The sequence below is a fragment of the Brassica napus genome, chromosome A4, assembly GCF_020379485.1.
Source record: "Brassica napus cultivar Da-Ae chromosome A4, Da-Ae, whole genome shotgun sequence".
NCBI classification, from domain to species: domain Eukaryota; kingdom Viridiplantae; phylum Streptophyta; class Magnoliopsida; order Brassicales; family Brassicaceae; genus Brassica; species Brassica napus.
In genome coordinates, this window is record NC_063437.1 from 15,553,954 (window position 1) to 15,577,466 (window position 23,513).

General features: G+C 32.8%; 3 protein-coding genes and 1 long non-coding RNA gene across 36 annotated transcripts; 1 reads left to right on the forward strand and 3 right to left on the reverse strand.

The window, feature by feature from the left end:
- Window positions 1-5,381: 5,381 nt before the first annotated feature.
- On the reverse strand, window positions 5,382-10,305 carry LOC106448734 (aminodeoxychorismate synthase, chloroplastic-like). Of its 2 annotated transcripts, none has more exons than XM_048777826.1 (14): window positions 10,158-10,305; window positions 9,205-9,519; window positions 8,998-9,129; window positions 8,833-8,900; window positions 8,703-8,767; window positions 8,512-8,578; window positions 8,145-8,426; window positions 7,937-8,063; window positions 7,538-7,824; window positions 7,352-7,431; window positions 7,175-7,277; window positions 7,010-7,092; window positions 6,316-6,924; window positions 5,382-6,044 (listed from the first exon to the last, which is right to left on the reverse strand). In XM_048777826.1, the coding sequence occupies exons 1-14, from the start codon at window positions 10,174-10,176 to the stop codon at window positions 5,534-5,536; spliced, it is 2,748 nt and encodes a 915-aa protein (XP_048633783.1). In that variant the 5' UTR covers window positions 10,177-10,305; the 3' UTR covers window positions 5,382-5,533. The 2 variants fall into 2 exon arrangements, with proteins under 2 accessions (XP_048633783.1, XP_048633784.1); XM_048777827.1 differs by lacking the exon at window positions 10,158-10,305 and adding an exon at window positions 9,952-10,098.
- Window positions 10,306-10,819: 514 nt separating this feature from the next.
- LOC106450032 (CAX-interacting protein 4-like) lies at window positions 10,820-12,091 on the reverse strand. Its single transcript, XM_013891683.3, has one exon. It carries the CDS (start codon window positions 11,965-11,967, stop codon window positions 11,080-11,082), a length of 888 nt encoding a protein of 295 aa, XP_013747137.2. The 5' UTR covers window positions 11,968-12,091; the 3' UTR covers window positions 10,820-11,079.
- Window positions 12,092-13,363: 1,272 nt separating this feature from the next.
- LOC106450031 (RING-H2 finger protein ATL72-like) lies at window positions 13,364-15,917 on the forward strand. Its single transcript, XM_048777828.1, has one exon. It carries the CDS (start codon window positions 13,746-13,748, stop codon window positions 14,172-14,174), a length of 429 nt encoding a protein of 142 aa, XP_048633785.1. The 5' UTR covers window positions 13,364-13,745; the 3' UTR covers window positions 14,175-15,917.
- A 601-nt stretch (window positions 15,918-16,518) lies between these two features.
- Window positions 16,519-22,144, reverse strand: LOC125608053. Of its 32 annotated transcripts, none has more exons than XR_007339097.1 (12): window positions 21,758-22,141; window positions 21,646-21,672; window positions 21,142-21,559; window positions 20,828-20,915; window positions 18,466-20,674; window positions 18,315-18,382; window positions 18,180-18,222; window positions 17,701-18,070; window positions 17,293-17,582; window positions 17,136-17,209; window positions 16,847-17,042; window positions 16,519-16,774 (listed from the first exon to the last, which is right to left on the reverse strand). It is a non-coding gene; the product is annotated as an uncharacterized LOC125608053 (long non-coding RNA). The 32 variants fall into 32 exon arrangements; XR_007339098.1 differs by having other exon boundaries at window positions 20,828-20,939; XR_007339095.1 differs by having other exon boundaries at window positions 20,828-20,948.
- Between the last annotated feature and the right edge of the window lie 1,369 nt (window positions 22,145-23,513).

Sequence of the window (23,513 nt, forward strand, 5' to 3'; positions counted from 1 at the left end):
AGAACTTGGACAAATAGTCAAATAGTTATATTTATGTTTTTTTTTTCTTTTTTTAATAAAATTCTAATGTTACATTATGAAGATAACCCGTTTTCTTAGTGAACAATGGTAATCTTACACATGTTTAATGTAGTTTTTCTATTTTTTTATGTTGTATGTTTACATATTATGGTTATTTTTAAATGTAAAATGGTAATTTTACATATGTTTAATGTAGTATTTCCATTTTTTATGTTGTATGTTTACATATTATTTATTATTTTCGAAATTATATATAATTTTTTTTTTACAAAATAGTAATGTTACATTATGGAGATAAGCCGTTTTTTTTAGTGAAAAATAGTAATCTTACATATGTTTAATGTAGTTTTTTCATTTTTTATGTTGTATGTTTACATATTATTTTCTAAAAATAAAAATGTAAAATGGTAATCTTACATATGTTTAATGTAGTATTTCCATTTTTATGTTGTATGTTTTACATATATTTATTATTTTCAAAATTATATATAATGTTTTTTGTTTTTTTTATAAAACAGTAATGTTACATTATGGAGATAAGCCGTCTTTTTTTATGTGAAAAATAGTAATCTTACATATGTTTAATGTAGTTTTTACATTTTTTTATGCTGTATGTTTACATATTTTTTATAATTTTCGAAAATAAGTAATATTAAAATGTAAAACTATATTTTAATGCCATGTGTCATCTTTCGAGATTATTTATATATTTACTTATTATTTATTTTTCTTTATATTGTGTATTTTTATTTCTTATACTTTCTATTTACTAATAATTTTATATTTTAAGATTGATTTACATTTTAAGATAGATGTTTAAATACTAATGTACTTTTTCTATTTTCTTAAATTGTGTATTTCCTTTTCTTATACTTTCTATTTGCGTAATATCTATATTTTACATTTTAAGATAGATGTTTAAATCTTAATATACTTTTTCCATTGTTTTTAAGTTGTGTATTTCTTTTTCTTATATTTTCTATTTACTTAATATCTATATTTTACATTTTAAGATATATGTTTAATATTTAATATACTCTTTCCATTTTTAAAAAATTGTGCATTTACTTATTATTGTATATATAATTCATATATTTATATATTTATAATATTTACTTATTATTTATTTTTTATATATTGAGTATTTCTCTTTTTTTATACTTTATATTTAGTTAATGTCTATATTTTATATTTTAAGATAGATGTTTAAATCTTTACGTATTTTTCTATTTTTAATGTAAAACGGCAATGTTTAATAGAAGAACTTGGACAAATAGTCAAACATATTTATGTTTAATGTAGTATTTCCATTTTTATGTTGTATGTTTTACTTATATTTATTATTTTCGAAATTATATATAATGTTTTTTGTTTTTTTTTTATAAAACGGTAATGTTACATTATGGAGATAAGCCGTCTTTTTTTTTTTAAGTGAAAAATAGTAATCTTACATATGTTTAATGTAGTTTTTCCATTTTTTAATGCTGTATGTTTACATATTTTTTACAATTTTCGAAAATAATTAATATTAAAATGTAAAACTATATTTTATGCCACGTGTCATCTTTCGGGATAAATTTTTTCCGCTGATGTGGACGCCCTATGGAGCCTCAAAAGCTCCCTTTTATTAGTAGAGAAGTCAAACATATTTATGTTTAATGTAGTATTTCCATTTTTATGTTGTATGTTTTACTTATATTTATTATTTTCGAAATTATATATAATGTTTTTGTTTTTTTTTTATAAAACGATAATGTTACATTATGGAGATAAGCCATCTTTTTTTTTAAGTGAAAAATAGTAATCTTACATATGTTTAATGTAGTTTTTCCATTTTTTAATGCTGTATGTTTACATATTTTTTAAAATTTTCGAAAATAATTAATATTAAAATGTAAAACTATATTTTATGCCACGTGTCATCTTTCGGGATAAATTTTTTCCGCTGATGTGGACGCTTCCATTTTTTAATGCTGTATGTTTATATATTTTTTACAATTTTCGAAAATAATTAATATTAAAATGTAAAACTATATTTTATGCCACGTGTCATCTTTCGGGATAATTTTTTTCCGCTGATGTGGACGCCCTATGGAGCCTCAAAAGCTCCCTTTTATTAGTAGAGATTGTAGCTCAAACTTAAAAGTCGAAAGGGTTAAATAGTTCTGATGTGAGAGAGAGAGAAGGAAAAGAGAGCAAGAGGTTATGACTTTTAGTAGCTTACTTTGATTTATATAGTGGTAATACTATGTACGTGTTGTTTTGAATTGTGTATTTGGAATATTTATTTTGGAAACATTCGGGATTTTACTTAATGTTGTGAAGGATCCGATGCAGCAAATACACTTTATGTAAGCTTGCTTTTTATTACAGTAAGGTTTTCCTCAATTTGGTTAATCTCTATACCAGTCACATGTTTCTCGCCTTTTAAGGCCACATTTTGCTTTAAGATTATTTAGCCAAACCCAAATATTTAGAAGGAAATAAATAAATAAAATGAGGCTTGAATAATAGAATACGAAGCCTCGTTTATTTAAGTTCTCCATTTGAAAACCTGACAACTAAATTACAAACTCACGTGATGCCTTCTAAATTTTTTAAAATCATGTGATATCATTCTCATATTGGATTAATCAAGTTGATATTTCATTAAATAAATTAAATTAAATTAGCAAAACACACTATATAATAATTGTGTAAAGATATACGAAAGCTTGAAAGCGTATTGACATGGAAACGGGAAAAGGCCAGTTTTGCTGGTTGAAAAGAAAAAATGTCAATTACTTTCCTTTATTCATAAGCTAAAAGAAATTATTGAATTTTGTCCAAAGTAAGATAGCCCGTCGCTTTCATCTTATTCGAATTAATTAAAATCATCATTATTTTTATTATCTACTCACATTCTCTCGCTCCTCTCTGATCCTAACTTTTATGCATGCATATGTGAACTTCGATCTCACATGCCTTCTATGTTACCACACCTACATATACATACACTCATGCACATCACCATATCTCCAACTATTACCATTTAATATGATCCATCATACGTCCATTACCTTTTGTGTGTATCTAGTCAAGGAATCAAGATTAATTCAACTGACAAAAATAACGAATGGCTATATGCAATATACTAGACAGTCTAGACTCTGTGTCGATTAAATAACGCGCGATGATATGAAACTACCTACCTAACTGACATAAATCTTAAATGTTTGACACAAAATTAACATTCTATCGACATATATCTCAATCTTTGTCAACGAAAAACAAGAAAGGTAACGAAAGTGAAGATTACTAATAGATAGTGTACATGTTTATTTGTCTCTGTCATGTACTAACTAATAACAAAAAGAAAAAAAAAGATGGCTGTAGATAATCGAATTGTCCGGACTATATCAGACTAAGATGTGTGTGGTAATATTGTAATGTTGTTTCTTAACAAATAACAAAACAATCAGAGACAAGATACTCACGTAAGAGCTATTATTTCAGTACATTAATTTAGCGTAGTGGCGATTTGTTATACGTAATAGAAAAATTCAAGGTTCTAAAGACTCTACTACCAAAAACTAAATAGATCAAAGATTTCTTCACGTAGATATAAACATTTCAATCAAATCACGAGAGAATCTTCGTAATCCTTACCGGACAAAAATAGTAAACCAGTTTTATTATAAATATAAATGATAAATGACATGTAAATAAATAAAATCATCTACGTAAACTTGCAGTAAAGCAACCAAGCGGCGTAGTCATAGTCAGTCACTCAATGCAGAGCCGGTCCTAGATATGAGGAGGCTAGAAGCCAAAAACAATTATGTGGTCGACTGGGTTCGAACTCATGACCTCATCATGGTAATAATAGGGCGTTAACCAAGTATGCTAAAGAGACTTTTGACAAAAATGCGGCCGAATTAATAGTTAATAGTTGGCGGCCGGAATCACTTGCTTGACCTGCTTCTGGTCAAGGCCGGCTCTGACTCAATGCCAGTGGTAGCTGGGTTGGGACTTAGGAAAAAGGGATTGTATCACTCTGAATTTAGTAATTCTGAGTGCGATCTTTGCTACAAACTAAGTCATTCTGTTTGGGCCATTTCGGCTCAAAATGCTTAATCTGTGCTGCGTTTGTAGAAAGCTTCTGGCAATGAACTTTCCCTTTACACACAAACGTAACACGAAAAAAATGAGAATGGTGGCCGCAATTCGTTTGATGGTTTTGTTGAAGATCACATTGTTATCACCATCTACAACCAAAAGTTTATCACTTCTTGCAAGTAGTATTTCTAAATTAAAGAGAATCTGTATCCAACTTCTCGGATTTTGTAACTAGTTATCTCAATCAGTTTCTGAAGTTAAGCAGACAATTTAACTTCCTGTTCAGATAAAAAGTTAAAATCACTTTTACTAGTAAAATTGAAAGCAAAAGCGCCCAAGCACACACTCTCATGGAGAGAATAAATAAACTATATCTCATGCTCAATCATTTTGTCTCCCATTTTCTAATTTCTCCTTCTACCAATATTCTTCTGTTTTTTTAGTGTCTTCTTCTGAGATTTTAGTTTCAATTTCAGTGTAATTACAATCATTGACTATTAATTTATGTAGCTTGGCCGAACATGTCTCTACTGGACAGCTAAAGATCATTACAAAATCTTGTCTTGTCCGTAGATGATTTGTTCAAGAATGTATTAGATGTTAATAATAATGTATTTATATCGCACCAAGGAATTTACACATTTCACAACACAACGCAGACGAATGTTTTGATCGTTATATCTTAATTCCATTCATTTAACCCATGCATTCATTTTATATCAGCTTTTAACAGATGAGATCTTTTTCAACAAAATTACTTTGATAAAAAAAATTAATATGATTTGACAAAACGGTAGGCAACAAATGAGAAAACATGAATTTTACTGAACCCCATAAACCTCTTATGTAATGTGTTTTTGAAAGTCGTCATGTTACCACTAACTATATGAATTCATTTGATTTATCTAACTATCTAAAGGATATGTGGATTTGGATACGTTTCTGTTATATGAACACATACTCTTTGTATATATCGGATTAAACCTATCAAACTTATCTTATATGACTTGATGACAAAAAAAAAATATCTTATATGACTTTTCCATCCAATCCATATATCTCAATTCTTGTTGTAACTCTTAAACTAAATTAGAAGTTGAAACCAAACTTGTAATACCTTTTGAATGGATTTTTTTATGGTCACCAGAAATTATTTTGCAACCAACCGTCCAAATGATTCATGAATATCATTTACACGATATCTGAACTTAGTACAAGAAATCTAGTACTCAATTTGTGAAAGTGAAAGACTAAAAAAATAATTGTATGTAAAACTTATTAAATAAATAAATTGTGAAAGTGAAAGAACTACAAATGTAGGAAGTGGGGTTACATTTAGGTAAAGTGTACCCAAAATAAAATATAAAGTTTATTTCAAAAGCATTTATCAAATCACTATTTAAAAATATACATTTTATTTATCAATCAAATCTACTGAACCACCTCTACAAAACTCAATGACCACATTAGCAGGAGCTCTAGTCTTAAGAACCATTTCCTCAAACTCATCTACCGCATTTGATAAAGCAACGATGGCTCCTCCTGCTCCAATGGAAGCTTCACCCTCATGTATCACCACTGTTCTTATCACAATATTCAGATCAAATGTGCCATTATATGAGAAATACCCTATTGAGCCAGAGTAAAGACCTCTCGAACACTTCTCAAGCGAGTCAAGAATCTCGACCGATCTCAGTTTCGGAGCACCGGTCATTGACCCGCCAGGGAAAGCTGCTCTTACACATTCCACTGGACTAATATCTGACTTTTTCAGTCCACGGACCGTGCTCACCATAGTGTGTACTGTTGTATATGTTTCCACGTCCATGAGGTTAGGCACATGCACTGAGCCAGGCTCACATACACGACCAAGATCATTCCTCAGAAGGTCAACAATCATCAGATTCTCTGCTTGATTCTTCTCACTGATTACATGAACGAAAGGTCACGTCAATGAATGTTAAAGTACAAATATTCTAGACTCATTTTGAGTATCTAACAATTAATATATAAATATTTTTAACAAAACTAAATTACTAAATAAAAGAAAAATGATGAACCTATTATAAACTAGCAAGTGGCAAAAAGAGGTTCAGAGCAATTCTCAAATGAGATGCAATATCTCTTTCTCTCACCAACTTTTTTTATTCTTATATTATAATGTGCTCTTATGATACTTAAAGGTTTTGGTGGTACCTGAGTTTCAATTGCAGTTTGAGAAGTTCATCTTCTTCAGGTGTGGAGCCACGAGCCATAGTACCCTTGATCGGCTTTGCTTCAAGCACTCCATGTCTGTCTAGCTTAAGAAACCTTTCAGGGGATGAGCAGCATAAAGACACATTTGCATTAGAGAAGTTGAGAAAAGCTGCATATGGAGCTGGATTCCTCTCTCTGAGGTGTAGATAGAGTCCCAAAGGATCAGTGTTCCCTATCTTCAATCTGTTCTGAGTAGTGAGACAAAGCTCGTAGCTCTCCCCGTCTTTGATGTACTGCATACACCTCTCAACATCGTTGATATACTGCTCTCGTGATTTGTCAGGGACAAAACTTGTAGATGAATCTATAGGAGGATTAGTTTGATCCTTCCACTTTCTTGTAGACGAAACGTTCATGCTAATGAGCTTCTCTTCGGTATCTTTGAGGAAAGAGGTTTCTACGGTGCCATCTTGGTGAAGAGATAATACATAAACGTCATCAAGATGATGATCAATGGCGACAATGTTATCTACAAAGAAAAAACATGCATCCGGAGCCTTGGATTTGTGACGGTTATTTGGCATTCCACATTCGACTTTAATATCATACCTGTGATACAAGTAAAAGGTCATTAAAAATATTTATGCAAAGGGCTTGTGAGAGAGATTCATGGTATAAATATTGTAACACGTACCCAATACAACCTACGTATCCACCATAGAAATCAAAAGGCAACCCTTCAAAGTCCTTCTCATCATAAGAGATAGATGAAAGTTCCTGGTAAATATACAGTTGAATAGTTTTTAATGATCTCAAATCAGAACATATATATCCACTAGGGGAAAGTCTTTCGCCATACCTTACGTAAAAAATCTAGAAAGCCTTCTTTTAAGAATCTTTTCTCAGTAGAACTGTAAGCATCTTCAATCAGAAGGTGTCCACCATGTTTAGATGTAATCTCACTGAAAAACAAAAAGTCATAAAAGATCATAAACTTTTACGCAAATAGAGAAAGAGTAGGTGAGATGCGTAAAACCTTTGATCAGATAAACTGAATGTCAACTGCTTCCAGAGGGATCCACCTTTACCGCCCATGAATGAAAAACGCCCTCTAGCCTGGAAAAAAAATGTAATTGGAAATTTGGAATCAACATTTCTTTAAAATCAAATCACAAGTAGCAACTAGCAACTAGTGCAGTTACATGAGAAATATACTACTAACCTTGTCACTAGAGGAAGTATCCAGCCAAAAAGTATCATGCCCTCTACTTTTACCAAAGAGTTGCATGAATATATTTCTTGCTCCACCAACTTTATGTGCAAGACGTTCAAGCTTCTTCCATTTCAACCTCAGCAATTTTGCATTAGGTTCTAAGACGTCTACTCCATTTTTCTTGGCAGTAGAGAGGGACGTCACAGGGTTACCATTATAGCTCGAACCGTTTTCTGTATTTCTACTTCTGGAAAGTTCTTTCAGCAATTCACAAGCACCAGGCACCTGCATCTTTGCTATAAAAATATATTAGTCAGAAAAAGCTCCAAGAAGGTTAATTATGAAGTAACGCCACAGGTAATAGTAATACCGTAATACTAATGAAATTATTAATGTAAAAGAGCTTACTGGTTCCATTAATCTTTCTTCGTAGCAATGATGGATATTTGCAGTGATTCCAATAATCCACAGTTATGTCTTTGAAGTTCTTGAATATTTGACTTCCATAGGTGGTAGCAATACTCTCTGGATGAAACTGAATGAATAATGATTATCAAAGACATCAGAACAATGAAGGAAACTAAGTATAAATGTGATAACTAATAAACATCAAAACCTGTAAACCATAATGAGGAAAAGTAGAGTGCATGATGCCCATTAGAATGTGTCTATCTTGTTTTCCATCAACATGGGACGAAGGCCAATAACTTTGATTTTCCAACTTTTCTGAAACAGAAACGATTGATCCGTCCCTTGGTGGGCTCACAGAATTATTCACAGGAACAAGGAACCTTTTCTCAGAGAAAGAACCAGTGTCATCATTAATAGTCCACGCTAATGGTACGAGTTCTTTTGGCAGTGAATCCTTATCTATGATCAGCGAATGGTATCTAACAACCTGGAAGAATTGAAAGCTCAAGAACTTAATTTGTATCTAGAGAGATCAGTGAATGTTGCATGTTAATAAAAAGTAGAAGACCTGCCTTGAAATCAGAGTTTCTCCCGGATGGTATATGAGAAAACAATATGTTCCCATCATGTTCAATCCCACTACATGAAGTAAATGGTGATAGCATATGACCAAATATCAACAATTTTATAATTGTTTTATTTTTTATTTTTTTGACTGAAAATTTTTAGAATTGTTTCAGCTGAAAATAATTCATTTCAATACCTTAACCGTCCATGGACTGGTTCTGGGGCATGCACCACATGAGCTCCATGGACATAACCCAGTGCCTGTCAAATGGAATAAACTCAGATATCTTTTGAAGTAATGTCATCTTTTATGAAGATAGAAGTACCTGGTGGCCAAGGCAGACGCCTAGAATGGGAATATCACGACATTCAAGCAAAAGGCGAAGACATATTCCTGAAAAGACAAAGCGAAGTTGGAGAAAAGACAATCAAAGGTAGGTAGGTAGGTAGGTAGGTGGATGGGTCTATAATTAACGGTACTTGGGTGGTACCTATATCAGATGGGCACATGGGAGAACCAGGTCCAGGTGATATAACAATATTATCGAAAGCAGCGTCTTCATATAAGTAATGATAAGCTTCTTCCCACGTCCACTCATCGTTTCGAATCACCACAGGAGGCACTACACACGATACAGAAGAGTTTGAAAAGACCACTGAATATATGTAAATAAAGAAAAAAAAATATAAGAATTTACCTCCATTAATGGTACTAAGTGCCTGATATATATTGAAGGTGTAACTATCATAATTGTCAATTAACAAAGTCCTCACAAAGCCAAGCCTCTCTCCAGTCTTTGTTCTTGGCAAGATCTTCTCAGCAATTGACGAATCTTGCAAGTGTACTCCTGGCACATAATGTCCTGACTTCCTCGTACCACCGCGACAAGAAGGTAAACTAATGTATTTCTTCTTCCAGCTCTCGTCAATGCTAACCAATTCACTAGAGAATAGCCGGGTTGCGACTGTAAATCTCAGAACATTATCACTTGGACATGAAAGCTTCATAGCTCCTAACATAGGAAAATTGACATAAGAATTTGTTAATTTGGCTTATTACGAGATTCCAATTGGTATTGAAGAATTATTAGCTCATAATAATAAAAATACATTTTCAAAATTTTCTATGTGAGACTTAATGTGATAATATGTCCACTTTGAAATGTTGGTTTTTTGGCCATTAATCTCAGATATAATTGGTCAAATGAATCAATTTTTGTTGGATGCACTAAATGAAAATTATGGTTCATATATCACGAAAAACAACTAATTACACATCCCATTTTGTAAAAGATCAGTAGTCTCTAATGCAGTGGAGATTTAGGTTCTCAATTCAAAACTTGTATACATTCCGATTAATCTAAGCAATGCATGCGGGTATCAATAGGTTTTCAATCAATCTCTCAACTCATTAGAGAGAGAAAAAAAAATTAAAGAGAGCTTACGTATAGATTATTCGAAAAGCATAAGCGCATGAGGATTTTGAATTTCAGATGCTAGAAGAAAGAAAGGGTGCGCAAAGCAAGCGAGGAAGATGAAGAGAAAAAGTTTCTCGTTTTTTTTTATAACTATGAAGAGAAACGGGAGGACCTGACTATATATATATACAGAAATTTTAAATTACAGATAGTTTAAGGGAATAAGTAGATACCTATGTTTAATGTTCTCATTATGACTCTTGTCCATTAATCAAAATTATGAACTTAATTTCTCTCATGCAAAATGTTAATGTGATTTATATATTGTTTTCAAGTAAACTGGTTACAGTATAACCAGACATTTCCAGCGAACACGGAAGCTTAGTTTATATGTGTTGTTCTAATTCTTTCTCGTGTTTAAAAGATGGTCCACAAACTATATATAGCCAACTTTCAAGCAATTAGGAAACCAGAACAAATCATATCCTATCCCCCTAAAATGTGAAAACCACTCATTCATAGAAAATTTGCAATAAATTTGATTTGTTGGGAATTTAAAGCGAACGAGGATGGTTAGAGATAATGATTTAAGCCTTTGACATCAACGGTGATCAGACCAAGAAGGTTATGACGTATTTGAAATTTTGAATCAATTTGTCCATACAAAGTATAATTGTTTACCTCTTCTCAGCGCATAAAATCAAAATTGCATGTTTTCTGATTAACCAAAAGAAGATCCAATTAAGCTCATAATGTTCTTGTGGCCGAAGATTAGAGTGATTAATAGTTACTCTTCGTCATCAATGATCGAACTCGAGACCTCAAAAGCTCTACTCTTTGTATGGGTCAGCTAGTACACTCTAATTTAGCTACCAACCCTTTGGCTAAAATGAAAAGTTCAACTGTAAACAATTTGATTAATTTGAAATGATTTGATTTATTCTCACAAGATTGGTTGATTGGGAGAATATTGCTTGAGGTGTAAAGTAGACTAAGTACTCACCGCATGCTCGATAAACACTCCCTACATATTAGAAAACAACATGATCAATAAACTAATCATAAGCACAAAACAGATCCTTCATGTATATCAAATCCAATAGGCAGGTTTCATCATTCATCGAAAAAAACGACAGAACATGATCGATCTTAACTTCAGTCTTTCCTCCTATGATGACGTTTCCTGCTCTTCTTCTCATCAGACCGCTTAGAGGAACCCCTTCCAACGCGTGTTCTGTCATCACCTGAAACATCGGAGTCAGAAGAAGCCGCCACTTTGCTCCTACGCTTCTGCCTTCTACATCTCCCATCATCCTCAGATGAATCAGAATCAGAATCATCAGAGCCATTACGCCTGCTTCTCCTTCTCCTCTTCTCCCTTCTACTCTTTCTCTTAACCCGTCTCCGATCATCATCTTCATCAGAATCATCATCTCTCTTCCTCCCCCTCCTCTTACTCCTTCCTTTTCCCTCGTCCTCAGACTCACTCCCACTCCTCCTCTTATGCGTCCTCCGCTTCTTCAACCTCCTCACTCTCTTCCCATCTCCCGAATCAGACTCAGACTCATCGCGCTTCTTCTTCTTCTTCTTCCCATACCTCTCAGCAATAATCTTCTCAATCTCAGAATCAACATCAGAATCCTCACTCTCACTCTCCTCCTCTTCCTCACTACTCTCTTCCTCCTCAACCTCCCCTCTCCTAACCTTCTCCAGCCCCGCCGCAACAGCAGCTTCAATCTCCCTCTCCTTATCCTCCTTCGCGCTCAAGAAGTTCCTACACTGATACGTCAAGTGCCCCACGCGGCCGCACTTCTTGCAAGAGCCACGAGCCTCGTCGTTGTTGGAGCCGGTGATACGAGCGAGAGCCAGAAGACCCTGGAAGCTATTGTAGGAATTCTCAGGGTCATCGGACTTCTCCTTGCTCGTCGGCGCGTAGGGATCGTAACGGATCGCACTCTGCCATATCCCGTGAGTCTGAAGCGCCGCGCTGCTGTGAACACGGTTGTTCGCCGGCATGCGAACTCTTCCTGCGGTGGCCGGCATCTTTACGAAACCCTAGATAACCTCACGACCTAATTCAAACCCAAATCGATACCTTCCTTCTCAAACTTTGATATTTACACCTTTAAACTTTGTATATTGAAGAATTTATTGGGCTTCACCTTTTTATTAGACTTTAAAGCATTTACTTAAATTCATTTACACCTCTAACGTTTGTAATGTCAAATTTAACTCAGTACTACAGAATTGATTGGCTTTTACCCGCTTTATTGGGCCTACGATCCAATAGGTACAAATATATTAAAGATAATATTGTGATATTTTTTCGGTTAAAAAAATATATATATATATATATATCCCCTATATATTAAAAGAGAAGCATTACAATATATTTTTGTATCCACATGTCATCACCACAATCATTTTTAGAATCCTTAGAAAAATATGTTGGTTCATATAAATATATAATAAGCTTTTTATTAAACTAACCATAAATTAATCATAAATGTTTTTCATTGTTTCCTTAAATAAAAATCAAAGAATTACCTAAAGTGGCTAAAGTATATATGACAATTAATGATTTTGAATAATAAAGATTTGATAAAAATTAGTCTATTCTCTATCATTTTTAATTTATTTTAAAATAAATTAAACAGCTACATTAACTATATAATAAAAATTTAGAATTTTTGTCGTATATGTTATATTTTGAATTAAAAAAAAGAATATAAATGACTAAAGTTGTTAAAAATCTCACACTGAAATTTTTGTGATCCATGGTTTAAAATTTATGTTATAACAAGATACAAATGATTACGAAATTACATAAGTAGGAAGTCTCATTTAATAAATATTATATATATGCATATTAATATTTTTTTAAATAAATTATATACCATATAAAATACATAAGTATTTTAATTTAGAATTTGATTTGAAATTTTTTGATAAAAAATTTGAACAATTATTGACAACTTAATATTTAGATTTTAAACTTTGCACTGAATGTTTTTAAAATTATAAATTACTAAAACTATTAAACATCCCATAAATTTTTTATTGTTATCATTGATTTAAAAAATTTGTTATAAAAAAATACAAACGATCAAAAATAATATAAGTATATAATATTTTTTAACAGATGTCAATATTAAAAATGTACTATATATCTATGTTAATATCATTTAAACTTAATTTTATAACATATAAAATAGAAAAAAGTGTTTGTTTGGATAAATAAAATTTATTTAAGTATTTGTACTCATTTAATTATATACATAATAGTTACTAAATTTTTAATTATTCATTATTTTATAATATGTAAAAAAATATATAATATTTAAAAATAATATATATATAATATTCATCTTGCGCAAGGCGCGGATCTTAACCTAGTATATATATATTGTGATCTTTTTTCCTTTTTTTGATCAAAAAAATATAATATTGTGATCAAAATCATTTTATCATGGAGTAACCGAAAGAAACTTCAGACTAAAACAAACAAGCTTAATAATAAATCCATTTTAAATTCAGTTGTCGAATTCATGAATAGAAACGCCAAGGTTCATGATAAATTTAATCAAAGCCTTAATTATTAATTAACCTCTTAACTAAAATTAATTAGCAAGGATATCCCCCTCTTGATCCTTCCCGCCACCTTTCTCTCCACAAAAGTATAACTAATTACGTTAATTCAGTTTTAAACAGTTCATTACACACTCGTTTAAGATTAAACACTTATATAAGAGATCATTGTTAAATCTTAAAAATCACAATATTCCCTATATTTTTAAAAAGTTATACATAAAGAATCGAAGATGGCTTCAAGTTGCTGTGGAGACTACGTTGCTGCTTCGCCGGAGATGGCGGTGACGGGAAGTGAATCAATCTTATTGAGGCTTCTATGCGTCGTCTTCATCGTTCTTTTCTACGGTTCGATATTTCTTCTATGCTTCGTGATGTACCCCAAGGATCAAAAATCACAAATCGGCGATGAGGAATCCGGCGAGCCGTTGCCGGCGGCGGTGAGGCTCACGAAGAAAGGAGAGAAATGCGGCGGTGACGGTGACGGGATCAGAGCAGATGTATGCGTCATTTGTTTGGAGGATTTCGAAGTGAACGATGTCGTTAGGATTCTGGTGGGATGCAAGCACGTGTTTCACGTGGAGTGTATAGACTCGTGGTGTTTCTACAAGTTGACGTGTCCGGTTTGTAGAAAACCGTTCCAGTGGTTTGGTGATTGGTAAGGGTGAAGAGATAAGTTTAGGGTTTAAATGTTCGGTACCATCCGGTTTAATCCCATTTTGGAAATTCTTACGTTTGTGGGGTTAAGAAATCCAAGGGGGTCCTCTTTTTTTTTGGATCCGTTCCTTTGTGATGTATGTGTACAAAAAGTTGATTATATTAGTGAATAATACGGATTATGGTTTGATTTTGATTTTGATTTTGGTTTAGTACAAAAACGATTAGAACCAATTAAAAACTAGAAGGAAAATCGTTTTTTTAACCATGAAAGTGGCAAAGATTTCCACAACTGAGTTTTGAAGAAACAAACATCAATGCAAACTGAATTCTCCTCGCTTGGATGTTGTTCTGCGCTTTACCATTGTAATTTGTTGGCAGCTTTTCTTATTAAAATATTGATTTGTCATTTTATGTATGAGTTTCTTGGTTTGATGATTTTAAATTCAAATTAAATTCCATTGAAATTAATTGTTTGAGACTTCTATTTATAGTTAAAATTATTGTTTTCTCCTTATATTTAAATAGCAAACACATGAACGAATATATATATACATGGTCATCTATGCAATGAAAGAAACTAGATTCGTCATTCGTAGACTATCCACCGGAAGAGGTTATGCTTTATTTCTGCGTCTGATTTGCAGATTAGAATTGATTTGTTTTTTGTTGGTCGTTACAATTAAAGAGATCTAATTTCGATGTCAATTGTCTTGTCTAACATTTTTAAGATTGTGTTCAAGTTGTTTTAAGATTAAATTTTTGTCAATATAGATAACACTTCAATCATACTGAAGCAGATTTTTGTTCCAGTAAAGATACATTCTTGAGCCAGTTATACTTAATACCATATCCATCAGAATCGGAATGATGATGGAGTAGTAACATGCAGAAACGTTGGTTTGGTCTAATTGTGTCCAGACGGATAATATCGTGCTGAAATTCTGCTAAAGACCACTTTTAATTTAGAGTTGAAAGTAGTATCTATAATTCAACGGATCGACATCTATATAGGAAACACCCAATTTGAATTGGGCTGGTGGTTGAATTCAAGGAAGCTAAATTATAAGCAACATACTGCCTAGGCCTAGAAATTTCCAGTCCATCAAAAAGGAAAAAGAAAAACTCATACTACTTTGACCAAAAAAAAAAAACTCATACTACTAAGATACAATACTTATCTGGAGGACTTTAAAACCTATATTTGAATTAACCACTGTGTTTGGCGACCAAGGTCAACCGATTTTATTTTGTGGTTTTCAGGAGTGCAATGTTAAATAAAACATATATTTGATAAGAAACCCCCAAAATTCACATTACTAAAATAAAAAGAACATTTGACAAAACAATAAACTGATAGGCCTCGTACATCAAATGGGAATTGTATGCTTGCTTTATGGTCTCTTTTTTTTTATTATTGATTAAAATAATGAGGTTGAACTTGAAGCCAACCCAAAACAAGAAAAGTAACGAAACATCCAAGCATCAAGCAACTTGGGACTACTGCAAAACGTGCTGATCACAACGACTCTCAGTCTGTCACGCTGTTTTGTGGGTTAAGGCTTTCTGCGATTCAAGACCACAAAGTCTAAGGACCTTCAGCATTTGATTGGGTCTTTTTTGCATGACTTATTTTCTAAATTATGTCTACTTTGTTTCTTTTATGCTTTAGATATATTTTACGTAACACTTATTTTCATAACATGTTTATGTCACAATAACGAAGAAAGGTTGAAAACTCCTCCTAACCTAACTTGCCTCCTCATTATTTCAACTAGAGCTATTTTCCGCGCTACGCGCGGATTACATATTTTAAATTTGTGTCATTTTATTATTTTTAATTTAATTTAATTTTTTAGTATATATATTTGAATGTGTATATATATATATAATGGTATCGATTATAGAAATAAAAATCCTCAGATAAACATAAAAAATTTAAACTGTTTTTGTCAAACAACACAACTGTTAAATTCACAACTAATTTAAACTTTGAATAATTGAGTTTCCATTTTTCTAGCAATAAGTTTTTACTTATGCTATTGAAAATTATATTCTCTTTTACATTGTTCCCTAAGTTTTTATAATATAATTCGAGTATCTATATCTATTCGTTTTATCTGCTTTTGGAAAGTTGTGGAATTAAGAACAATTGAAATCACAATGATTGCAAAATCATTTTCTTACTAAACTGTGAAATTGATCTTAATTGTTATATGTCAACTTCTAATTTCATTTATAAAGACTGGAAGACCACAAAATCACATATTATTTAAATAGTAAATAAACAAAGAGTTACTTATTGCGTCAGGGGTAGGGTTGGGGATAGAAGAACTTGAACCCTCCCGATTTTAAAAATCAATAGACTAATTGTCGTATCATTCCACATTACAAACTGTGTAATCTTTTTCTTGACCACATGCAGTAAAAACTAAAAAGAATATTTACTCACAACACAGAAACAATTTATATGTTCTTCAGGTCATCAAAGAGACATCTACTTTACATAGGATATAAGATGTTTCAGATCAGGAAATAAAGTACTTGGTTGTGGCTTTTGCTTCCTCAGAGATTAATCTGTGTCTTATTCCTTCAAAACCATAACCTGCAATTCAATAGAGATATCAGAAAAGGTAGTAGATTTGTCGACAAATCTGAGGTACACGGAGAACATCACATTGATTCCAGTTCCAGTGGCGAAAACTGAGTAAGAAGCTCTGAAATTGTTCCGCGTGATCTATGTATAGAGAGTCTGTTGTTCGTTTGTGTTGATGATCACTGCCTATCAACAAAGACAGAAGGTTCTCCTTGTAGAGGTCTCTCTATACTTAGCTTTTCGCTTCGTGTTTTGTTTACTTGATGAATGCACGAGCCTGGTTTTTCAGGAATGGTGGAATCAAAATAAACAGTTGTTTGAGTATGAGAACACAAACTACTCAAAATGTAAAAATGAAATAAGATTTTACCTCACGTGCTAGTACTGTTACCTGTGTTAATACTTCACTGTCAAACCTTGTTAAAATAAAAGAGGGAAAAAACACTGCATCAAATCGAAAAAAAAAAGACATTAAAACTCAGTGAGAAATTCACCTCTGAAAATGCGAGATAAGCGGTGAGAGCTACTTCCATCTTGCTGAATATTTGTCAAATTAAACTCAGAAGTAATAGATAAGATCATTCAACTCAGCATTGCTATTTGAGGAGAACTGAACACGACCATTCAATTTGACAGAGAAATTTGGATCCATAATATTCTTCACCAGATCCAAAACCGTCTTCCCTAATTCATCTTTCAATTTAAGAACCGAGGATGCACCATATGGTTTAGCTGAGAACTTGATTTCATAGCCTCCAGCTCCATCAGTTCAGATAGCATTGGTATATCAAATCCTCTTTATTTCAATTCATCTGACCTACACAGAAGCTATTCCATCACTTTCTCTTGTGTCACATACTTCTTAGTAAACCCGAAAGCTCAAAAACTGAACCAGTAACATGATTACAAGAAATTGAAATATATTATTTACTTACCATGATGAGTTTTCCTGCATTCGCAGCCCTTTTAGCCAAGCTGATTGCTGCAACTACAGCAGCTCCAGATGAAATCTCGACCTGATGTATGTTTTATGTTCCCCCCCCAAAGTACCAACCCAATAACGTTATGTAGAAGAAAGGAGTATTAAGAGATTATTATATATACCAGCAGCAACAATCCTTTCTACAATGGTAGTCTTATCTCCGTCGCAATTGTTTCCTCGTTGCTACCTTATATAAGCATTTTGAATCATCCTCTTTTATTTTTGGATAGAGTTGTATCAGCTAGGATTGTTGATTTCCAATTAGGTGAGATTATTTCTATCCTTAAAAACACTTCATCAAGTAGCTTAACATCCACGAATTCCTGTACATAACATGCAAAACATGTAGTAGTGTTCTATAAGGAAGAAGCCAAAGTGAAAAATCCCAGTTTGAAAAGTTTTGAATTAGTATGACTGATGAATTCTCCTTACCAGTACGGTCTTCAGAAATCACACTTCTTTCAACACCAACGACCTAAGTTTTATGTTTTAAGGATGTTTAGAGTAAAGTTATCACAAGGTTAAACCAGAAAACCAAAAGCAAGAGATAGAGAAAGACTTTAATACCACCAGTTCCAATTCGACATCATCTTTGTATATTCTCAGATCTCTGGTCATGTAGCTTCAAAGGGGATCTTACCAAAAAGGAAAAGAGCTAATTAGGCCACAAAACCGAAGCTAGGATAAAACATTAAATGCTCTTGATACCGTTTCTTACCTTTGGATTAGCTGTTTTATAAAATTGCTGTAACATATAAGTATTCTTTGTCTTGAGAACTATCTCTTTAGCTCATTCCACTGCACCTTTGAGACGTTTCTCTGGATTCCTTAGTATAATATCTGCTCCAAGTGCGTGTATAAGCATCCTTCTTTGAACGTTTATCAAAGCTAACATAGTCACTATAAGTTTGTAAGCTTTAGCTGCAGCCCACAAAAGCAATATCAAAGCTGGCATAGTACTCTACGGTGCCTCAATATCAAAACATGAGAAGTTACGGAAAATCAAGAAATATGTGCACAATAATCTTTTTCGGACTTATGGACTCTAATATTTTCCAAAGAAATAGAAAAGGGGAAACGAAATACTTAAACCGAAAAATAGAGAGATCTAAAGTTGTCATACCTTCAATAACATATGTCAATGCAATAAAATTCTAGGTTCATTGTTCCTCCACTGTTTATATCGTCATATACATACATGGAGATAAAGCTTTTTCCGATAAGGGACAGTAGTCGTCCGCCGTGTGCTGGATCTGCACCGCACTTCAAGGTCCGGCCACTGCAAAGAGAAAACTGCCAAGGGTCGAGATCATGTTACGACATCTGAAGAGAAATCTGGATCTTGGAGATTGGATGTAGAATGCTTTATCCAAGGGAGAGAAAGCGACGGTCAGAAGAAATTGAATGAAGAAGTGAGTTAAAAAGCTAAACTGACGCAGAATTTATGGAAGATGTAACAATTTTTGCAACGACAAATTGGAGAAGGACTCGTGGAGAAGATGGAAAGGTTTCGCGTAGTTGTAAATTGTACATGGGTGAGATGAGTGTGTAGTTTTGGCTGACATGTCACATAATGATTGGATGATTTTATTAATCCTACGTGGATGCCCTGAGCTTTGAGCTTATTCTTCTTTTAATATTGTAAGATAACTAAATTTGGAACAGTTTTACTGTTTCTAATTTAAATGGAATATTTGTCATATTTCCAGATTTTTATTTGGGTTTATTTTTCAATTGTATCATAGAATTTATGTTACTGTAGAGTAGATTAATAACACAATTAACATAACAAATCAAATATTTACTCTCGAGAGAGAATTTGGAGTTGTCTTTGGAAAGAAAAAACATAACAAATACAATGAAAATAAATTGAGTTATTTTTCACAATTTTTAATGTAATCATTTTTACTTTTTACTTTTTCAAATTTATATTTATGCTTATATTTTACGAATTTACCAGTTGTAATTGTATATACAGTTTGGGTCATTTTAATTAAAATGTTAAAATTCTATCACAAATAATACATGGGAACAAATTATAATATAGTTTCTGGTTCTATTTTTATTTACCCTTCTAGGTGTGTTTCCAAATTGTAATATACTATCTATTATTAACTTTATATTTAATGTTTTCTACTTTAATTTAGCAGAGAAGGAATTTTATTCTTAAAGATTTTGGCAATATAACACAAAAGTTTGTATTTCGTAACCCGCTTTGCTAGTTATTAACTAAATACAAATAAAAGGATGTCTTTGCTCAAAAAAAACTCACAAAAAGTGTTTTGGGACATAGAATACTTCTGAGCTGCATACCATCAAAGCCGTTTTATGGTTCTTCTTTGTGGCTTCCTTGTAATTGACTTAAAATTAACCATCATTGTACCAACGATTTTCTTTCACAATTTCACATAAACCGAATAGAAATCGGATTTCACTTATGGCTAAGAATTATCCATTACCCAGTTCCTTAGAAGGGATTCTTTTTATGTTAATAAACCTATGCAAACCAAACTGAATCGAATATACTAAATTTTTTAGCTTTAACAGCTTGATGAATACTTGACTGCAGTCCAGAGCTCCGTAGTTAAGAACTATTAGCATCTGCAACAAACAGAAACCTTCTGCGTTGATGGATCAATTGACGCCTGGAATATATAAAGAACACAAAATACAATTACCAAACTCACATTTTGAACGGACATGTTGAAACTAAGATTGTAGAAAACTTTCTATAATTACTTGTAAATGCGATTGAGTTTAGCTTATTAAACGTTTTGATCAGAGTTTTTCCTAAGGACAAAACAACAATGGTTTTCAATATCTGTCCGTAGAGCATTCTCCATGCAAGAGCCGTACGGAATAGAACATAATAAGCACAACCGGAATACAAATCCAGTTATTTGTAGTTATCGCTGTTACACTGTCATCTACATGAAAATGTACAACAGTTATGATTCACAGAAGCTCTAAACCATATTGCAATGTACCGACCAACAAACCAGTGGAATTGGATTTAATATAGCGTAGAAGCTCGTTATGAAGAGAAAAAGCGTATAAGCAAATGCTGATGACTTGACTACCTTTGTTATACTTGGATTCTTTGATGTTGTTAGAGTTTGTAATACATTTTGTTACCATAATCTCTATGTGCTGGCTGCTGCCTACATTCTACAAAAAAAGAGCTTCCAGAAGCTGAAAAAACTATTAAAAGATTTCAGAAAATAGTAACAAATAAAAAGCCAAGATAAATAGTATTAGAGAGATTGTCAAGAGAACATCAAGCGGTTCCAGGTCAATCATTTGATTCTCCTCTTTTAAAAAGCACCAGAAAACGCTTGGCATTTAAACTCGTTATTGTAAATATCAATCTAGCGATTAACAAACTGTAGCATACCTGAATGCCTTCGTGGCCAACCAAAGAAGTGACCAAACTTTGAGGGGAAGAGACGTTTGAGCTCCACTGGCGAGGACGGTATAATATGTAAATGATGGCGGGGAAAGGGACGTTTCAGCAGAGCACTGGAGCCACAAATCATTTTTTCTTATCCATGGAACCGGGTGTTGGAAAAGTTCATAGCTTTACTCGGTTAGATCAAACCCTCTGCTTCCCGGAGAAGAAACCTCGCGGCTTCTGCTCCTTTCTCTCCCTGGCCGGCGCCTTCGCCGTCTCTGTTTTCAAACGGTGGGCCGGTGGAGTCTCTGGCGTACTCTCCAACTCCTCAACGGTCAATCCCTCCGCATCTTCGTCTTTAGTCAATAAATCTGCTCCAATCGTGGCTTTATACTGATTACTAAGCTTGCGATTCACAAACCTAACAACCCAAAATCGAATTTCATATTAATTAGAAAAGGATAAAGCTACCATAATAGATCTGTGTGTTTGTTTTTAGAAACGTACTGATTCATCAACGATGTCTTGCCAACCCTGACACAAAAGAATAAAACATCATAATCTCTTCATCAGTGGACAAAATAAAAATCGAAAAGAAGGGAAGAGAAAAGGAGATCACCCGCTATCACCGAGGATGATAACCTTCAAAAGAATTCTCCAAACTGAACTCCATATGTTGTCTCTTTCCGCAATCCCCATTATCATGATTTGTTTTAGAGATGTTCTAGGGTTTGATTTGTACTCGGGAAAGAAAATGAGTATATAAAGTAGGAGGAAAAGAGTAAACTGAAACGAAATCATAAAGTAGAAATTGATGGATCGAGATATAGTGCAGTATTGATTGTGGAGAAGTGGCGATAGAACTGAATAGCTGTGATTTCAAGTGAAGAAGACGAAGAGATAGAGGCGTTCATTCGGCGTAATGATAGTGAAGCCCAGAGAAATGCATTTCGCGTGATAGTGAAGCCCAAAGAAAAAGTCGCATGCATACGAAGCCCAAACATATATAAAGAAATTCAAGCACGTCTGACGTGTATTAAGGAAATGTTGTGATTGGATGAATATTTTTGGTGACGTGGATAGGCTAGAATCTCTCCATATTTACCTTTTAGTATAGTATAGATTTCGGCGTTGACTTGTGTAAACAAAACCACCAAAGTACATGTGAACATGTACGGATAAAGGACATCATCTGAAGAGTCACGGGACTGTTCTTCGCTGACATCATGAACCACTTTGACACTCACTCCCTCAATTTGTTTGACTTCGTCTTTATATTTATTTACTTATCCTTCTTTACTACCTCCTTACTTTTAGATGAAATATCATTTTGAAGCTCCAACATCATGAAAATATAGCGTCTTTATATATAGTAGCTATGTTTTGTTAAGTCTAATGGGACTATTTATGTTTTGAAGTTTTGACTGTCTAGTGACCTAAAAAGTTTTTTTTTTACATGGTAATTTGAGTCATAGTAAATGTAGTTGGCGGTAGTTGGATCTAATAAAATGGTGAATAGTAGTATCATCTAATCATGGGAGCTAGAATATACAAATCTGAAAAAGTCAGACAATATTATCTGGAAATAGAGTAACATTTTGAATTAATAAAAAGCGTTTAAAAATTTTTATTGTCTTTTTTTGGAACACAATTAAAAAATTATTGTCATCACATGAAAATATAGCGTCGCACGAGTCAATTTTTTCTTTAATGATAAAATTAATCTTTTAACATGACTACATTTAAAAGTTGGCAAAACGAGTACTTAATTAACTAGGGATGTTGACAAGTGATAGGTAGATGTTTTTGCAATTTTCATACAAATGGGTAGATGTACAAATTAGTGGATAAAATTAACTACAAATCCGGTCAAATTGACTGGTTTTCACTTTTGAGATAGATGCGCTATGTTTTTTAGAAGAAGATTTTGAGAGTGTAAGCTCGGTTCACAAGAATAGAAACGTATGTGTGTATTCTTTTTGGATTAAAACTTGGTTTAATCATATGGAAATTGACAAAAATAAAATAATTTGCCGAAGCAATGCGATATCCGTATGTACCTATGTAGGAATATATAGCGGCAATATATATATAATAAGCTGATTATCTCAACACATGCGATTTTTTTCATTTTTTCTTTTGACTTTCAAAAAAACAATGCGATTTTTTTTCATTTTCGCAGATTTTAGGTCTTATGTAATTAAAAGAAACTGTATTAAAGTTTTTTTTGTAAAATGGCTTAAATTGTATTGATGTTATTACTAGAAATGAAAAGAAGATATGCGATGAAGAAGGTTGAAAAACCTTCTTTTTTTTTGGACAACTAGAAGGTTGAAAAAACCTTAAAAGTCAACAGCCCCTTTTTAGCTTTATTT